At 42.6% G+C, this 15549-nt stretch overlaps 1 protein-coding gene across 1 annotated transcript in view; it reads left to right on the top strand.

Annotated features, from left to right (window-relative positions):
• LOC137324060 (receptor tyrosine-protein kinase erbB-4-like) overlaps window positions 1-15549 on the top strand; it is a 938904-nt gene that overhangs the window by 554410 nt on the left and 368945 nt on the right. The window contains exon 5 of the mRNA XM_067988230.1: window positions 4440-4505. Coding sequence (XP_067844331.1) covers window positions 4440-4505 — 66 coding nt within the window. The remainder of the gene's footprint in view (window positions 1-4439; window positions 4506-15549) is intronic.

Below are 15549 nucleotides of genomic sequence, written 5' to 3' on the forward strand. Positions count from 1 at the left end.
CGAGCCCCATAGATCCACCTGGTGGCCAGAGCCTGTGACTATATTGTGATAGTTGACGTGGCAAAATTGAACAAAATCTTGCACAAATCTGACTTTCTGCTGATTGATATCTCACTGTGCAAAATTTGCAACGGAAGTGTTAATCCATGCTGAACACAATTGGGAGAATTTTTTTTTTAAAAGCTAGTTATTTTGGGAAGCACAAGGTATATATAATTGACACTGGTAGGGTTTCACTGAAGAAATTTATTACACTAAATAATGATGGATTATCAAAAGAATATCTGTATAATTCTATGTGCCCCTCATACGAGAAGGACTATGGACTATTGTAACTCCAGCGAATTTGGTCGGATCACATTACACAGGACACACTAAGTGTCAGCCGTGGCTCAGTGGTAGCACTCTCACCTCTGAGTTAGAAAATTGTGGGTTCAAGTCCCACTCCAGAGACTTGAGCATAAAACCTAGGCTGACACTCCAGTGCAGTGCTGAGGGAGTGCTGCACCGTTGGAGGTGCCGTCTTTCAGATGAGACGTTAAATGTCACCCTCTCGGGTGGACATAAAAGATCCTGTGGCATTATTTCGAAGAAGAGCAGGGGAGTTCTCCCCGGTGTCCTGGCCAATATTTATCCCTCAAGCAACATCACTAAAAACAGATTATCTGACCGTTTATCTCATTGCTGTTTGTGGGAGCTTGCTGCCGCGTTTCCTACATTACAACAGTGACTACACTTCATTGACTGTAAAGTGCTTTGGGACACCCAAAAAATGTGATATAAATGCAAGTCTTTCTTTCATTTGTACCGTACAAGACCAGCACCAAGTGGTAACTTCCAGCTAGAAGGACTGATTTGACACAATCAAGATTCCTGGCAGGGGACGTTGCTCGCCAGGAACGCAAATCAGGAGCTCGCGGGCGCGCTCCTCTTCTATTAGTTTATAATCACGGGAGCGTCGCACGCTGCTGCAGTTTATAATCACGGGAGCGTCGCACGCTGCTGCAGTTTATAATCACGGGAGCGTCGCACGCTGCTGCAGTTTCTCGGCATTTGCTCCCAGCGAGTGAGGCTCACAGCCCCGTGCTGTTTGCGCAGGTCGGAGAACAGGAAATTGTAATGTTCGATGTCAATACGTCTATGGATAAATGTGCCTCCTCTGGTGCCCAGCTCGCTAGGTGAGTAAATATAAACAGCATCGAGAAACAGAGAGCCTGCATTACAGCGAGGGTATTACATTTTTAATTGAACCAGTCTGTAATCATTGGGCTGGCTGTTGGAGAAATTTGGCTCATAAACTCTAATATCTGCCATTGGCTACACCAGCTGTTGCATAACAACTGTCCATATGCACATTAACCATCATTATAATGTGTTCTACACCAAATGCTCGCACTCATTGAAGCTCTACGTGTAAATGTAGAGAACTGTGAAGTAATCCATTTTGGAAGTAAGAATAGAGAAAGGAAATGCACCTTAAATGGTGAGATTTTAAATGGAGTAGAGAAATATGATGGACCTTGGTGAGTGCAGATACACAGCAGTTAAAAAGAGCAAACAGAACCCTTGGTTTTGTTTCCAGTGGTATAGAATACAAAAGCAAGAAGTTAATGTCAGCCCCATCCAGATTGGATCCAAGTAAGCTTTTCTACCTTGTAGAGAGTTTCAGCACAAGGGGTCATATTTACAAATTAAAGACAGCAAAAGAAAATAGGAAATGCAGAAGGAACATTTTCACTAAAGGGTGGTAAGGATGTCGAACAGATTGCCCATGACCCATTGTGTGGGTAGGTGAGGTTTGATTGGGAATTTACCAATTTCTTTTTGGAATTATTAGATGGACAGCCCATCATATGTAGAGAGAGAACACATGTAAATGAAGACATCTTTTTTCCGTGAAGTACATTAACATTAAAATGTATTTTGAACAAGCAACTTATACATGCGTGGTACAAATAAACAGATGGTGTGGAATGACAGAAAATTATACACATGCGATGCCAGCCAGCAGCAGTTTGCAGAGATAATTACCTTAAACGAACTCTAATGCAGTAACAACGTGACACTTGAACAAGGCCTGTGACAAGATGTGTAATTACAGCAATAACCTTTTGAACCTGTCAAAGGAACAACTGAGATATCATTTTAGAGAAATCAGGGGAAAACATGACCTTAAAGAGGACAAATGTCTACAACCACCGTAACAAGCAACAGCTCAAAAAGAATTTCCAAGGGTTGACAGACGCACTATAGATGGTCACTGACCATTTAACACTAAGCTCATGTGGCCTGCTTTTATCTGGTGTAACGAGATGTCTATATCATTGCATGATACAGCACAGAAGGGGGCCATTCAGCCCATCGTGCCTGTGCCGGCTCTTTGAAAGAGCTATCCAATTTGCCCCACTCCCCTGTCCTTTCCCCGTAGCCCTGGTATAAGAAAAAATGATGGATGGACTCTGATTATCAGGCTGCTATTGATATATCCTAAAGCTGATGAGCGGTCACAAGTTGGGTTTTACATGGAACAATTGCCACGCAGAAATTTGAGGTTCAGGAGGCTGAAGGGACATATTTATCATCACTGAGGAAACCTCGCAAGGTACTAAAGGCTTTCCTCTACCTTTGCCCATAGACAGGATGATCTGGGCAGGTGGGATTTGGTTGATCAATTTTGGTCTGTCTTGTCAATTTCTTTGTGAACTTATCAGAAGTGCATCCTATCATATGTAGACAAAGAACACGAGTAAATTTAGCCAGCGTGTCCATTTTCTAGAATAATTCATGGGGTTAAATTAATTCCTGCAGCTGTTTGGTGGTTTAAGTCCAAAAGTAAGTCAGCTCCTCCAATGATTCTTCAGTGATCCACTGCAATGAGTAAATAAACCACATGACCAGGAAGGTCCTACGTTTGACCACCAGTCTGGGTGAAGTTACCAGTTCTCAACATTATTGGCAATGGGAGTGGTGGAATTCACCATCATAACCCACTGTCTAGGGGAGGGAAGATCAGCCCGAGTCCCCATTCCTCATCACTGCCCCCTGCCCCCTCCCTGCTGAGTTAAGTAGCCTGGAGATGCTCACTGTCTAGTACTTGCTTAAAGAATGACTGTTAGGGTGAGGTATTGGACAAGCTGCTAGTGGCCTGTGGAGTCACATCCCAACCTCAGTCAACAGCTACAGGAGGGAAAATATTTATAAAAACTCTAGCTTTAAAAAAAAAGCCTCGTTTGAGCAACTGAAGTCATTCTCTGAAATCGTATCCAGGAGCTGGCCCCACAAAGTGTGTTCATTAAATAGGTTTCAAAAGGATGCTCTAAAACTGTTGTTTGTTGCTGTTATTATTGAGGCTGATTGGATTTATAAACCTTTTAGGCGCATGTTGTGTGACTCCTTGAGAACATTCTCCAAGGTTAACCTCGACATTAGATTGATCACCTGAAAATCAATGAGTGTGATCAGATATACAGACACTAATCAACATCTGTTGCTCAGTGAAAGCACTGCATACAGGTTCTGTGTTAGTGTGGAGAATCTTTGATCCTTACTTTGATCTGTAATTCAGAAAAAACACAGCTCCAAATAGAGCAGGTATTTGGTTTCATTTGGCACAAATAAGAGACAGATCTTGTATTTATTTTGCGGCTTTCACGTTTTCAGGATGCCTAAAAGCACTTCATAGAATTACATAGAATGCACAGAAACTGGCCATTCGGCCCAACTGGTCTGTGCTGGTGTTAATGCTCCACACGAGCCTCCTCCCATGTTACTTCATCTAACCCTATCAGCATATCCTTCTATTCCTCTCTCCCTCATGTACTTATCCAGCTTCCCCCTAAATGCATCAATGCTATTTTACTGAACAACTCCATGTGGTAGCGAGTTGCACACTCTCACTACTCTCTGAGGAAAGAAGTTTCTCCCGAATTCCTTGTTGGATTTATTAGTGACTATTTTATACTTATTATCCCCTAGTTTTGGACTCCCCACACTGGAAACATCTTCTCGACATCTATCCTATCAAACTCCTTCATAATTTTATTGACCTCTATCAGATCACCCCTCAGTCTTCTCTTTTCTAGAGAAAAGAGCCCCAGCCTGTTCAGTCTTTCCTGACATTTGTACCCTCTCTGTTCTGGTATCATCCTTGTAAATCTTTTTTTGCACTTTCTCCAGTGCTTCAATATCCTTTTTGTAATATGGAGACCATGAACAACACTGTGCGAGTATCTTCACCGCATGAACTGCAGTGGTTTAAGAAGAAGGCCCACCACCACCTTCTCAAGGGATGGACAATAAATGCTGGCCTCCCCAACGACACCCACATCCCGAGAATGAATAACAATTGAAGTACTTTTGAAATGTAGTCACCATTGTAAGTAAATATGGTTGGTGTGTAGACAATGCTAACTTGGTGAAATTGTGGTTACTGTCTGTAGGTGGGAAGTGCCACAAGTCTTGCAATGGCCGATGCTGGGGACCATCCGAGACCCAATGTCAGAGCCGTGAGTATCTTTCAGAAAGCACAGGTTTTCACAACCAATGTACACTGTGGGCCTGAGGAGATCACTTGCTCATTAACTCATGTGTTTGAAAGTCTTGCATGTAAGATCAGAATCTTGATAAGTGCAGTTGTAAATACAGTTTTTTATTCACATAGGATCCACAGTACAGAAACAGGCCATTCGGCCCAAGTGGTCTATGCTGATGTTTGTACTCCACCCAGTAGTATTGAACAACACTCAGGTGTACAGATAAAGACTACGTCTTAGTTAACTTGGCAAAGCAGCTTTATCAAAAGGGAATAATCTATTTTGAGGGTGTACTTTGTGACTCATATTCTTTAGTTTTACAGCCTCAATTGTTTTAAGCACGAACAAAAGGTGAGTACTGGCCGCTCGAGATTTTATGTTTCTAAGAATTGAATTAATTATTTTTTCAGAGAGGTTGGGTTAGGATAAGTAAATGGAAACAAACCAAACTAACATTCATTCAAATGGTCAACGTTTCTCAATAGAACTCATGTCGTTCAAACTCCTCTGACTCTCCATTTAAAACGTTCAGTGACTGTTAAAATAGGACACACAGGAATTCAACCAACGGACCAAAAATAGAAGCCTAGAAATGACTGGAGTGTTACATTAGTGTGTGAAGGCTTCTTGTGTTTGTATAACGTTACTCTATCCGCAATTTTAACAGATGGTTTTATTTTATTATTTTAAGCCATTTATTTTGAACACATCCATTAAAATAGTGGACAAAGGAATGGAATCTAAACAATGCTGGGTATTTGGGCACTAATATTACACACAGTCGTTTACAGGCTGGACATTTCAACCGTGAGTCATTTGGTTATAAAAATATAAGCTTATGCGATAACATAAACGCTTCTCCATATGTTTCAGTGAGTTTGCAATATGCCTTACTCTCTCCCATTGTAAATCTCACACTTAACATTTCACTGAGGTTGGAGGGACAGCTAACTAGGGATGAATATACTCGGTGAAAAGTACTTCCACATCCGATTTTGTTTTAAAGCTCCTCCTATCTTTGCTGAAGAATTGTTAATTACCAAACCGCTCTGTGAGAACCTGGGAAACTAGACTTTGCTGCAAGCTGGTAGCCAAGCAAATCTAACCCCCTGATATTGGGCTGAGAAACTCTTGTGGAGTGCGTTCATTATAAATTGATCCTCCACTGCTTCTTTCCCCGCTTTTTAACAAGACCCCTGTAGACATTTGCTGCCGTTAAACTTTCCTTGCACTTTGAGGAGCTGTCTGACTCCCAGGTTTTACGATGGCACCTTTTCAATTCGGGGACTATTCGCCCAAGAAAAGAGGCAGGTCCACAAGAAAAATGCTGAAAATCTGCCAATCAACCAGAAAATGCTAAAAAAACAACGGGCAGCGGGTCTGTCAGTGCCTGAGGAGGGAAAAGGCGAGTTTAACATTTTTAATTGAATGAAACTCGGGCGGTTTCTACAACGGACAGGCAACCCTCTCCGGCAGGTTACCACCCAGATGGTGAAGATGGACATCTACCCCAGGGAAATGGAGCTGCCTCCTGAGGTGGTGTTGCCTGTGTCTGGAGACATGTCTGCTGCCGCATTTATAACAGACCCCCTGGCTCTGAAAGCACAGCTCTCTCTGGAGGTGCTACCGTAATATAAAATGGGATGTTAAATGTTTGGATCTCCTTCATGCATGTCTATGAGATATTGTGGTGTTAAGTGCTTAAAGATAAGGCTGGTTTTCATTTACCATGTATAGTTTTACAGTCTGTTAACACAACACACCCAATGCCATCCATTCCTCACCAAACAGGATAGAAAAAACATATTTTGCCAACCTTCTGCCAGTGCTCGGATGTGAAGGAGTCTGATTTACCTGCAGATTTCCCTCCTTGTTGGCAACTGCCTAGAGTCTTCCCTCCCCCCCTCCCCATCCCCACACCCCCACCCCCGACATCATTTGTTGAGCACTTCACAACCAATGGAGTACCCCTGAAGTGTAGTCACTGTTGTAATGTAGGGAAACAAACAGCCATGAGCAACGAGCTAAATGACCAGAGAACTCCCCGGCTCATCTGGAAAAAGTACCATGGGATCTCTTACTTCCACCTGAGAGTGCAGATGGGGCCTGGGTTTAGTGTCTCACCCAACGGACGGCACCTCCGACAGTGCAGCACTCCCTTGCTACTGCATTGAAGTATCAGCCCAGCTTATGTGCTCAAGTTCTGAACTGGGGCTTGAACTGTGTCTCGCTGTGGGAGACTGGGGTTTTGATTCATGGGGCACTGGCAGCAGTACTGGGGAAAGAGAGAGCTGTTCCGTTAGGACGGGCTCCACTTAAACCGGGCTGGGACCAGCATCCTGGAGAATCCAGTAACTAGGGCTGTAGACAGGGCTTTAAACTAAAATGGGGGGGGGGAGGGGGGAAGGGCCAGGTGAGGGAACATTTAGAAATCTAATGACGAAAGTCAAGGCAACAGAGCAGTGTAATGATTTGGGAAAAGAGAAGCAGAGTGTGGCAGGAAGGGAAAGAGAGTTTACCAATAATAATGCACCAGCAAATAATGTCAAAGCAGAAAAAAATGGTAAAAAGTCAAAATTAAAGGTGCTTTATCTGAATGCACAGAGCATTCATAATAAGATAGATGAATTAGTTGCACAAGTAGAGATAAATGGGTTTGATCTAGTAGCCATTACAGAGACATGGTTGCAAAGTGACCAAGGTTGGGAACTAAATATTCCAGGGTACATGACACTTAGAAAAGACAGGCAGAATGGAAAAGGAGGGGGGTGTAGCCCTAATAATAAAGGATGACATAAGGACAGTGGTGAGAAAGGATCTTGGCTCAGAAGATCAGGAAGTGGAATCAGTATGGGTGGAAATAAGAAATAACAAGGGGCAGAAAATTCTGGTGGGAGTAGTTTATAGGCCCCCTAATAGTAGCTATACCCTTGGACAGAGTATTAATCATGAAATTACAGGAGCTTGTAACAAAGGTAATGCAGTAATCGTGGGGACTTTATTCTTCATATAGGCTGGGCAAATCAAATTGGCAAAGGTAGTCTGGAGGATGGAATGCATTCAAGACGATTTCTTAGAGCAAATGTCATGGAGCCAATCAGGGAACAGGCTATTTTAGATCTGGTATTATGTAATGAGACAGGGTTAATTAGTAATCTCATAAGGGTAAGGGATCCTCTGGGGAAGAGTGATCATAATATGATAGAATTTCACATTGAGTTCGCGAGTGACGTCCTTAAGTCAGAAACTAGAGTCTTAAACTTAAACAAAGCCAATTACCTAGGTATGAGGGGCGAGTTGGCTAAGGGAGATTGGGAAATTAGATTAAAGGGTATGACAGTAGATAAGCAATGGCAAACATTTAAAGAAATATTTCAATATTCTCAACAAATATACATTCCATTGAGAAATAAAAACTCCACGGGAAAAGTGATCCACCTGTGGCTAACTGAAGAAGTTAAGGATAGTATTAGATTAAAAGAAGAGGGCTATAACGTTGTCAAGAAGAGTAAAAAGCCTGGGGATTGGGAGAGTTTTAGAAACCAGCAAAGCACGATCAAAAAATTGATAAAAAGGGAGAAAATAGAATATGAAAGTAAACTAGCAAGAAATATAAAAACGGATTGTAAGAGCTTCTACAAGTATATAAAAAGGAAGAGAGTAGCAAAAGTAAACGTGGGTCCCTTGGAGGCTGAGACAGGAGAAATTATAATGGGGAATCAGGAAATGGCAGATGCGTTAAACAAATATTTTGTATCTGTCTTCACAGTAGAAAACACAAAAAGCATACCAGAAATAGTGGGGAACCAAGGGTCTAATGAGAGTGAGGAACTTAAAGTAATTAATATCAGTAGAGAAAAAGTACTTGAGAAACTAATGGGACTAAAAGCTGATAAATCCCCTGGACCTGATGGCCGACATCCAAGGGTTCTAAAAGAGGTGGCTGCAGAGATAGTAGATGCATTGGTTGTGATCTTCCAAAATTCCCTAGATTCTAGAACAGTCCCAGCGGATTGGAAGGTAGCAAATGTGACACCACTATTCAAGAAAGGAGGGAGTGAGAAAAAGGAACTACAGGCCAGTTAGCCTGACATCAGTCATCAGGGAAATGCTGGAATCCATTGTTAAGGAAGTGGTAACAGGGCACCTAGAAAATCATAATATGATTAGACAGAGTCAACATGGTTTTATGAAAGGGAAATCGTGTTTGAGAAATCTATTTTAGAGTTTTTTGAGGATGTAACCAGCAGGGTAGATAAAGGGGAACCAGTGGATGTAGTATATTTGGATTTTCAAAAGGCATTCGATAAGGTGCCACATAAAAGGTTATTACACAAGATAAGGGCTCATGGGATTGGGGTAATATAGTAGCATGAATAGAGGATAGGCTAATGGACAGAATACAGAGAGTAGGGATAAACGGGTCATTCTCAGGTTGGCAGGCTGTAACTAGTGGGGTACCACAAGGATCAGTGCTTGGGCCTCAGCTATTTACAATCTATATTAATGACTTAGATGAAGGGACCGAATATAATGTATCCAAGTTTGCTGATGATACAAAGCTAGGTGGGAAAGTAAGCTGTGAGGAGGACACAAAGAGTCTGCAAAGGGATATAGACAGGTTAAGTGAGTGGGCAAGAAGGTGGCAGATGGAGTATACTGTGGGGAAATGTGAGGTTATTCACTTTGGTAGGAAGAATAGAAAAACAGAATAATTTTAAAATGGTGAGAAACTATTAAATGTTGGTGTTCAGAGAGATTTGGGTGTCCTCATACAAGAAACATAAAAAGTTAGCATGCAGGTACACCAAGCAATTAGGAGAGCAAATGGAATGTTGGCCTTAATGCAAGGGGATTGGAGTACAAGAGTAAGGAAGTCTTACTACAATTGTACTGGGCTTTGGTGAGACCTCACCTGGAGTACTGTGTACAATTTCGGTCTCCTTATCTAAGGAAAGATATACTTGCCTTAGAGGCGGTGCAATGAAGGTTCACTAGATTAATTCCTGGGATGAGAGGGTTGTCCAATGAGGAGAGATTGAGTAGAATGGGCCTATACTCTGTGGAGTTTAGAAGAATGAGAGGTGATCTCATTGAAACATATAAGATTCTGAGGGGGCTTGACAGGGTAGATGCTGAAAGATTGTTTCCCATGGCTGGAGAGTCTAGAACTAGAGGGCATATTCGCAGGATAAGGGGTCGGCCATTTAAGACTGAAATGAGGAGGAATTTCTTCACTCAGAGGGTTGTGAATCTTTGGAATTCTCTACCCCAGAGGGCTATGGATGCTGAGACATTGAATATATTCAAGGCTGAGGTCGACAGATTTCTGGACTCTAGGGGAATCAAGGGATATGGGGATCAGGCGAGAAAGTGGAGTTGAGGTCGAAGATCAGCCATGATCTGATTGAATGGCGGAGCAGGCTCGAGGGGCCGAATGGTCTACTCCTGCTCCTATTTCTTCTGTTCTTATGTTCTTAGCCCACGACCGTATGATTTTGAGGTGAGAGTGCAACCACTGAGCCAAGGCTGGCACCTAAAAGAGAAAATGTTCCCATTAATTGGGCCACCATTAAGCAGTGACTCTTTTTGGGAACTGCTCTCATTTCACTGCTGGGGTTCATGAGTCCTGGATGCATGGATCTGTCATTCTCAATGGTGTCCGTCATTAACACCTGTATCCAGATTACCTCAGAGCACAAGAAGCTTAGGAAATAGATAACGAGCGTAAAATTTTCCCTTTGTGCATTCCCGGCAGCCGTGGGAAATCGCAGGTACACGTGTACACGCAGTGGTGGCCGTTCCTTTGTATCAAGAGTGTTCAAACAGAAAATTCACCCCTTACAGTGTAAGAATGTAAAAGGTTTTTGGAACAGGAAAAGCTCTATTGGGTCCAATAATCCTGTCCTCTCTTCTGAGGTCAACACCACCCATCCACCATCTCATCCTTTATCACATCACAATCCTCAATCTGTCCGTATCCAGATTTGTATCTAATTGGCTCTTGTTACCATTTGCTTGTACCCCATTCCCTAAACTTATTCTACGCTTCGAAGTTTGAGTGAACAAGTTCTGTCTGAATTGCCTTCTTACACCCAAGATCTTTGGAGATGAATTTACTTGCCCATTTCTGATGGACTCCCAACCCAGAGACAGGCCTAGACCGCTGATATGCTGGGTCCCAGCCTATGCTGGGAGTTCCTGCCTGGCAGAGCCTCGGCCAATAAAACAAAGGAGGCAGAGCAAGGGGCAGGGACTCTCCAAAGCCGGGAGTTCCCATCTCCCCGACCTCAGCGGGACCCAGTGAGGTGAGATGGTACCAACCTCCAGAAGGGAGTAAGTGGGCTCCATTGGGGGTGGGGAGATCCAAGCCAGGGAACGGTGAGGCACATTTTTTTTTTAGAAGGGAGGTAGAAATTGTTTTTGTGGGGTGGGGGGCTGAAACCATGTACCAGTTTCCAGCAGTCCCTGTACCGATGTGGATGCCAGCCAGCCTCATGCAGCTGAGGTCCCCCCACACTGACCTTGCACAATCCGGCATTGTCAGCACTGGCGAGCAGGATTCTGGCATAACTGTCGGATTGTTGGAGCCTTCATTTCTAACTTGCGTCCCCTGGAATTTGACTCCTTCACCATGTATAATACATTAAAGGTCTTGCAGGCACCCTACACATCCTGTGAGGGTCACACTCACTTCCTGTAACGCTTTCCCTGTCACACCTTGTTGATAACACTCCCACTGTTATAAAACGATCGCACAACAACAACAACAATGTCACGCGAGATCTGCCAGTAATGAATGGTTTGCTCACATCAATTTGTGGAAATCCCCTTCATCGTCTTAAAAAAGTCAATTAGATCTCCTTTGTTTGCAAAGACAACAAGCCCAGCTCCCAGAACTTTTCCTCAGAACTTACATTCCTGGAACCCAGAATCACTTCCATTGCTCTTTTCTGTGCCCAGCACTTAACCATGTGTTTGGGAACCTAAAAGAAACCATGAAACTTGCAACTGCAAGGTTAAAGATGTCAATGATTTCACTGATCAAATATAAATTACTGGGGCTAAATCAATAGGTTAACACTGTTGCTGAAATAGCATCCATAACTCTGCTGCCCATATCCTAACTCGCACCAAGTCCCGTTCACCCATCACCCCTGTCCTTGCTGACCGACATTGGCTCCCAGTCCGGCAAAGCCTCGATTTTAAAATTCTCATCCTTGTTTTCAAATCCCTCCACGGCCTCGCCCCTCCCTCTCTCTGTAACCTCCTCCAGCCCGACAACCCTCCGAGATCTCTGCGCTCCTCCAATTCTGGCCTCTTGAGCATCCTCGATTTTCATCGCCTCACCATTGGCGGCCGTGCCTTCAGCTGCCTAGGCCCTAAGCTCTGGAATTCCCTCCCTAAACCCCAATTCCTCTCTACCTCTCTCTCATCCTTTAAGTCTACTTCTTTGACCAAGCTTTTGGTCACCTGTCCTAATATCTCCTTATGTAGCTTGATGTCAAGCGCTCCTGTGAAGCGCCTTGGGACATTTTACTACATTAAAGGCGCTATATAAATGCAAGTTGTTGTCACTAAAATCACCCTGTGCTATTTCAACCCCTATGTTATTACCAGTCAGAAGTACTTCTATGAAAGACCCAGTATCTTTAACACAGTCTGCATGTGCTGGGTAAGCAGCTTTTAAAACTCACTCGTTAATTTTGCTATAAATTAAAACTGGTAATGTCAGAAAAATACAATAAGACACGCTCTTAACTAAAAGCTATGGATTTCACTTTTTTTTTAAAAAAGAAATTCTACCAGCAGTCAAAAGTTTTGATTGAAAATGCTGCTGATAGCCTAAGGGTGTTTATTTTTTAAACCAAATCCTGGTCTGATGATGTTCATATCATTGCGGTTGAATATTATTTAACCGGTCAGTCGATGGAGCTGATTGCCAGGGCGACACGCGATGCCAAACCACTGAAGCAACGAGTTGGATCAATGGGGAGCACTGCTTCACCGTAAGGAAGTGGATTGATTAAAACCCTTGTGTTTCTATAGCAGTGTGCCTGTTTAGCAGGTATATTGATTTTGATTATTTTTCATTATGACCCTTATGCTTACAGGTAGATGAAACTTCATACAAAGTAGTTGGGGAAGCAATGGAGAGCATTGTTTCCTGAGCAACGTGCTGTATATTATCCCAATCTTAATGTGCACGCTGGTATTTTGTAAAATCAATTTTCCAGTAATAATAATAAGGCACAAAATGAGAACATTCAGATTTGGAAATGTCACCGAGTGATCACTTCAGGCTGTTCTCCAAAGTCAAGGCCTCACACTGGAGCCTGAGAAATAAGTTGTCACTAGTTGGATCCGAGTCACAATTCTTTTCACTTCTTAATGACATTGAATTGGAGGATCTGGCTGAAACCCTCTTCCCCCACTCCCAAAAAATGGACTGAATTAAACAGAAAGTGGATAATCAGAAGAGGAGAGAGGGGTCAGAGAAATCTTTGCTTATTGCCATCAACTGCTGCTCGCAGCCAACAAAATGGAAGATAATGGGCCAAATGTGGCCAAATTCCCGACATACACTTCCGGCTGTGAGACTTCTCACTGTGAACTTGAGTTCATCAAATCACCCCCTGCCAATGAGATAGATGAAGAGGAGGAGGGTCATTTGACCCCTCTTAGTTCATTCATCCAGAACCAATCTACATTCCCCATGATAACATCTAACTAGCCTCCACTACCCTGCCCAGCGTCCATTCCATGTGTTGGTCAGTCTTTGCGTGAAGAGTCTCCTGACATCGGTCTTAAATTTACCTTTTGCCAGTTTGAAGTTGTCCGACTCTCACAGTTTCACTTGAGGAAATGTTCCGGACGTACAGTCTGGTCCTCCCTTCGTCACCCCTTTCGAGGCTGAAGAGCCCAGGTGGCGGGTGGCTTGGTTCAGCAATCTTCGGTGTCAGTAGAAGCTGATTCCATTTAGTTAGAGACATCCACACTCCTTGGTTGAGGAAGATTCAAAATAAATTGAGTATCTCTGGTGCATGCCTGTGTACACACACACACACACATATACACATAAATACATACATATCCACACACACATACACACATATATACATAGACACACATACACACATGTGTGTATGTGCATATATGCATGTGTATACACATACACACACTCACACATAGGTACATACACACACATATGTGTATGTGCACACGTGGATATACAGACGAGTAATCATTTGAAAGTAGAATCAGAAGTAGTTCTGGTGAGGTTTTTTTTTAGAAATCTAGCAGTAACCTTACTGACAGCATTCATAAAGTTACCATGACCACCTCCACTCTCAGTTGCTGCGTCATGTCCTCAGTTACAACACGCCCTTCCCGTCGCTGAACCCATTCGCGAAGGGCTGACAGCAAGAATTTCAGGTCCCCTGATTAATCATCACGTCACAAGAAGAAGCCACTAAAGCAATGCCCGGCTCGCAATCCGTTTCCTAGCAACAGTAGTGTAACATGTGCACCTTAACAACACGCGCACTCATGAACACACATATACATGTGCACACATACATGCATACACACACGCACATAAATATATGAGACACATTTATTGTAAAAATTGGATAGAGTGAAGCTCAATTTATGTAATGAAAAAATACCAATATCCCAGTTCACTTACTATAATAAGGGAATTGTAGAACTTTCCTGTTATAGTGAAATTACTGCCCACTTACATTGGAAAATTGGAGTATAAATCCTCCATTACCGATGCCACGAAAGTGAAGTAGAATAGGCCTGGTGGATCAATGGAAACTGATAGATCTAAAGTGCCTCCACCCTCACTGAGAGCCTCTTAATTATGCTTTTAGAAGCCTCAACTCCAGCTCAGCTGCTGTGAACAGTCAGTCTCAGGATCACACTGCCTTTCTGCAAAGAATAAAGTCAGGTCCCAGGTCAGCCTCACAACTGGAAGAAGCGAAGGATTCTGCGCCTCCTTTGGATTAGCGAGTCCATGAATCAATATTGAATGCAGCGATTTCAAGCCGAGCTGACCATTTAGTCTAAGTGAACTTGAACTAGCTGCTTCTTCCGTGATATCAAAACTGTCAGTCAGCAATACTCAGTCGGCTGCCTTCTCCTGTAGGCATGTTTTGATGTGACAAATAAGATTTCATTATGCCAGGTCCCACTGTATTAAATATATATATTCATACACTGGCTTGCTGTCTGCCGTACACATTTCTTTATCGCTTATACAATCAGACATTGTATTGGTGCGGAACTGCGCACAGATCTCAAACAGATTAAAATGGTATATGATTTTATATATATATATATTACTTTAATGTAACTCCTAAATATTCTAACAACTCCCAGGTGCATGGTGCAACATAATTACGGCAAAACAAAATTTGAGGGTGCAAAGAGATCTACCCTATACACAGATTCCTAATTAATGCAGAGAGATCCACCCTATACACAGATTCCTAATTAATGCAAAGAGATCCACCCTATACACAGATTCCCAATTAATGCAAAGAGATCCACCCTATACACAGATTCCTAATTAATGCAAAGAGATCCACCCTATACACAGATTCCTAATTAATGCAAAGAGATCTACCCTATACACAGAATCCTAATTAATGCAAAGAGATCCACCCTATACACAGATTCCTAATGAATGCAAAGAGATCCACCCTATACACAGATTCCTAATGAATGCAAAGAGATCCACCCTATAAACAGATTCCTAATTAATGCAAAGAGATCCACCCTATACACAGATTCCTAATTAATGCAAAGAGATCCACCCTATACACAGATTCCTAATGAATGCAAAGAGATCCACCCTATACACAGATTCCTAATTAATGCAAAGAGATCCACCCTATACACAGATTCCTAATGAATGCAAAGAGATCCACCCTATACACAGATTCCTAATTAATGCAGATAGATCCACCCTATACACAGATTCCTAATTAATGCAAAGAGATCCACCCTA

This window comes from Heptranchias perlo, chromosome 7 (assembly GCF_035084215.1).
Source record: "Heptranchias perlo isolate sHepPer1 chromosome 7, sHepPer1.hap1, whole genome shotgun sequence".
Lineage (NCBI taxonomy): Eukaryota > Metazoa > Chordata > Chondrichthyes > Hexanchiformes > Hexanchidae > Heptranchias > Heptranchias perlo.